This window comes from Otolemur garnettii, unplaced genomic scaffold, assembly GCF_000181295.1.
Source record: "Otolemur garnettii isolate 467f Iridium unplaced genomic scaffold, OtoGar3 scaffold00005, whole genome shotgun sequence".
In the NCBI taxonomy this organism is placed as follows: domain Eukaryota; kingdom Metazoa; phylum Chordata; class Mammalia; order Primates; family Galagidae; genus Otolemur; species Otolemur garnettii.
The window spans coordinates 1179424-1182163 of NW_003852400.1; the positions used below are offsets into that span (position 1 = coordinate 1179424).

Genomic DNA, 2740 nt, shown 5'->3' on the forward strand with positions numbered 1-2740 from the left:
GGTGTATGTGGCTGGCACCTTAGCCACTTGAGCTATAGGCACCGAGCCTATATTAACTTTGGTTGTCATTTCTTCACTTCCTGATCAGGGTCTGTAATCTAGATAGGATTCTGTCCTAAAATAGCCAATGACCAGGCAAGTGAGATGCTTAATAGAGTTACTTCAGTACCTTGAAAACAATTTCCTTTTAAACATTAACATTGTAACACTATATGAAAGAGAAAAAAAAAATTTTTTTGAGACAGAGTCTATGTCACCCTTGTTAGAATGCCGTGGCATCACAGCTCACAGCAACCTCACTTAAGCGATACTCTTGCCTCAGCCTCCCAAGCAGCTAGGACTACAGGTACCCACTAGGACACCTGGCTATTTTTTGTTGTAGTTGTCATTGTTGTTTAGATGGCCGGGACCGGGTTCAAACCCGCCAGCTCTGGTATATGTGGCCGGCGCCCTAGCCACTGAGCTATGGATATCCAGCCAAGAGAAAACTTTTGAAAGTCCTTTATATGTTTTATCACATCTGAAATCCTTTAATCGAATTTACTATATAACTTAAAGTGAACGTATACCATGTCAGAAAATTAGGCATTTAGAGAAGAAAACACCCTAAACGATATGTACCTCTAATTTCATAACTCTTACAAATTATTATTCTATAGAAGAAATATTCTTTAAACTCACAGTATAGTATAAAAACACACCAAGAGAATTAGTTGTCACAATCCTAGCACTCTGGGAGGCTGAGCTGGGTGGATTACTTGAGCTCAGCCTGAGCAAGAGCAAGACACCATCTCTTCTAAAAATAGAAAAATTAGCCAGGTGTGGTGGTACATGTCTGTAGTCCCAGCTACTCAGGAGGATGAGGCAAGAGGACCCCTTGAGCCTAGGACTTTGAGGTTGCTGTGAGCTATGATGCCACAGCACTCAAACCCAGGGTGACAGAATGAGACTCTCAAAAAAACAAACACAAAAGAAATTTCATAGTCTTTCCTAAGCCTTCCTTTTTTAACTGATAAAAATTCCTGGTTTATTCTCGTTTCTTCAAAATGGACCTAGATGTTCATAACTTGTTTGATGAATCTATATCATGTATTCTAAGATATACTCAAGACATAAAGACATAATGATCAGATTTGAAGGTGTTAAATAAGAGCTTATACTTACATAGTGCTTCTTATATACAAGGTATTATCTATCTATCACCCATCTATCTGTCTATCTATCACTCACCCAAGGAGGTAGGTATTAACAGCCTCATTTCACAGATAAATAAATAGTTTATGTCACATCACTAATAAAAGGCAGAACAGGGATTTGAACCCTGGAATTCTAATTCTGTTATCTTTGCTCTCAATCAGTATACCATATTACTTCTCTCGTGTCCCATTAAAAACAAAAACTTTTGGTTTATACTAATTCTATGATGACAAATATATTTCTTCATTTTGGCCAATTTGGATTGTCTGATACTGGCCATGTAGCCCTTATATAAAAAAAAAAAAAAGAAAAGCGTGGTGGCTCACACCTATAACCCTAGCATTCTGGGAGGCCAAAGTGGGTGGAATGCTGGAGTTTGAGGCCAGTGTAGAGCAAGGCCCTGTTTCTACTAAAAACAGAAAAAATTAGCCAGGCATTGTGGTGGGTGTCTATAGTTGCTGCTACTTGAGAGGCTGAAGTGAAAGAATAGCTTGAGCTCAGGAGTTGGAGGTTTGCTGTGAGCTGTGATGCCATGACACTCTGGGGCAACGAAGTGAGACTGCCTCAAAAAATAAATATATAAAACAATGGCCAAAACCAACTCCGGGCTCACAGAGAAAGATTTGCTATGTTTCCATATTTTATCTACTGCCTGGTTTACATCACCCCCTAACCTTTAACCTAATTTGCAAATCATTATTCTACAAACTTTATTGTTTAAAAATGTAATGATGATCTTATCTTACCCTGGACACATTTTATCTCCTTTTTTTTCATGTAAAATAGCACAATCATAGCAAAAAACATGTTTGCAAGGAATCTGTAAACAAAAACAAAGACACCATAGTTAAGCATACTAAAACAAATTATTTCCACAAAAAATAACAGTAAGCTTAGTGACACAGAAGGGACTTGAGAAATACTTGATTAAATGAGCATTTATTAAGTACTAATTATATAAAAGCAGCAATTTTTTTTCAATTACAAACCCTTTTCAGAATGTGATGAAATTTCTGGCCCTTCCTCCCAATAAATGCATACATGCACATATACTTTCTGGAAGTGTAAATCCTATAAATTGCCGCTCATAGTCTCTGAAGGCTAAAAGCTTCTGAAGAAACTGTAATTATGTTTTATTTTTTCCTATTTCTCCTGAAATTATTCCAAAATAATAAAATAACAAGTATCAAGGTGGTGCCTATGGCTCAAAGGAGTAGGGCGCTGGCCCCATATGCCAGAAGTGGCAGGTTCAAACCCAGCTCCAGCCAAAAACAGCAAAATAAAATAAAATAAAAAGTATCCCCTACATTTAATACAAATAGTATTTTCTTCTGGTAGTCTTACGTTAACAAACTTTTTTAAAAATCTAAAAACAATCAAAAGGACACAGCAAAATTATGTTAAAAGCACATATTTAAACTCACAGCCCACTACTATCATTTTGTGATGGTATACAGAAAAGCAAGGACACAATGCACACCTTCCATCATCACAGATATACTACTGACTTCAATTATTTTTCAATCTTTTCTTCAGAAATGAT

At 36.7% G+C, this 2740-nt stretch overlaps 1 protein-coding gene across 1 annotated transcript in view; it reads right to left on the bottom strand.

Moving 5' to 3' along the window:
* The window catches only part of CBLL1 (Cbl proto-oncogene like 1), an 18869-nt gene that overhangs the window by 5558 nt on the left and 10571 nt on the right, over window positions 1-2740 (bottom strand). Inside the window, exon 3 of the mRNA XM_023519587.1 lies at window positions 1944-2017. Coding sequence (XP_023375355.1) covers window positions 1944-2017 — 74 coding nt within the window. The remainder of the gene's footprint in view (window positions 1-1943; window positions 2018-2740) is intronic.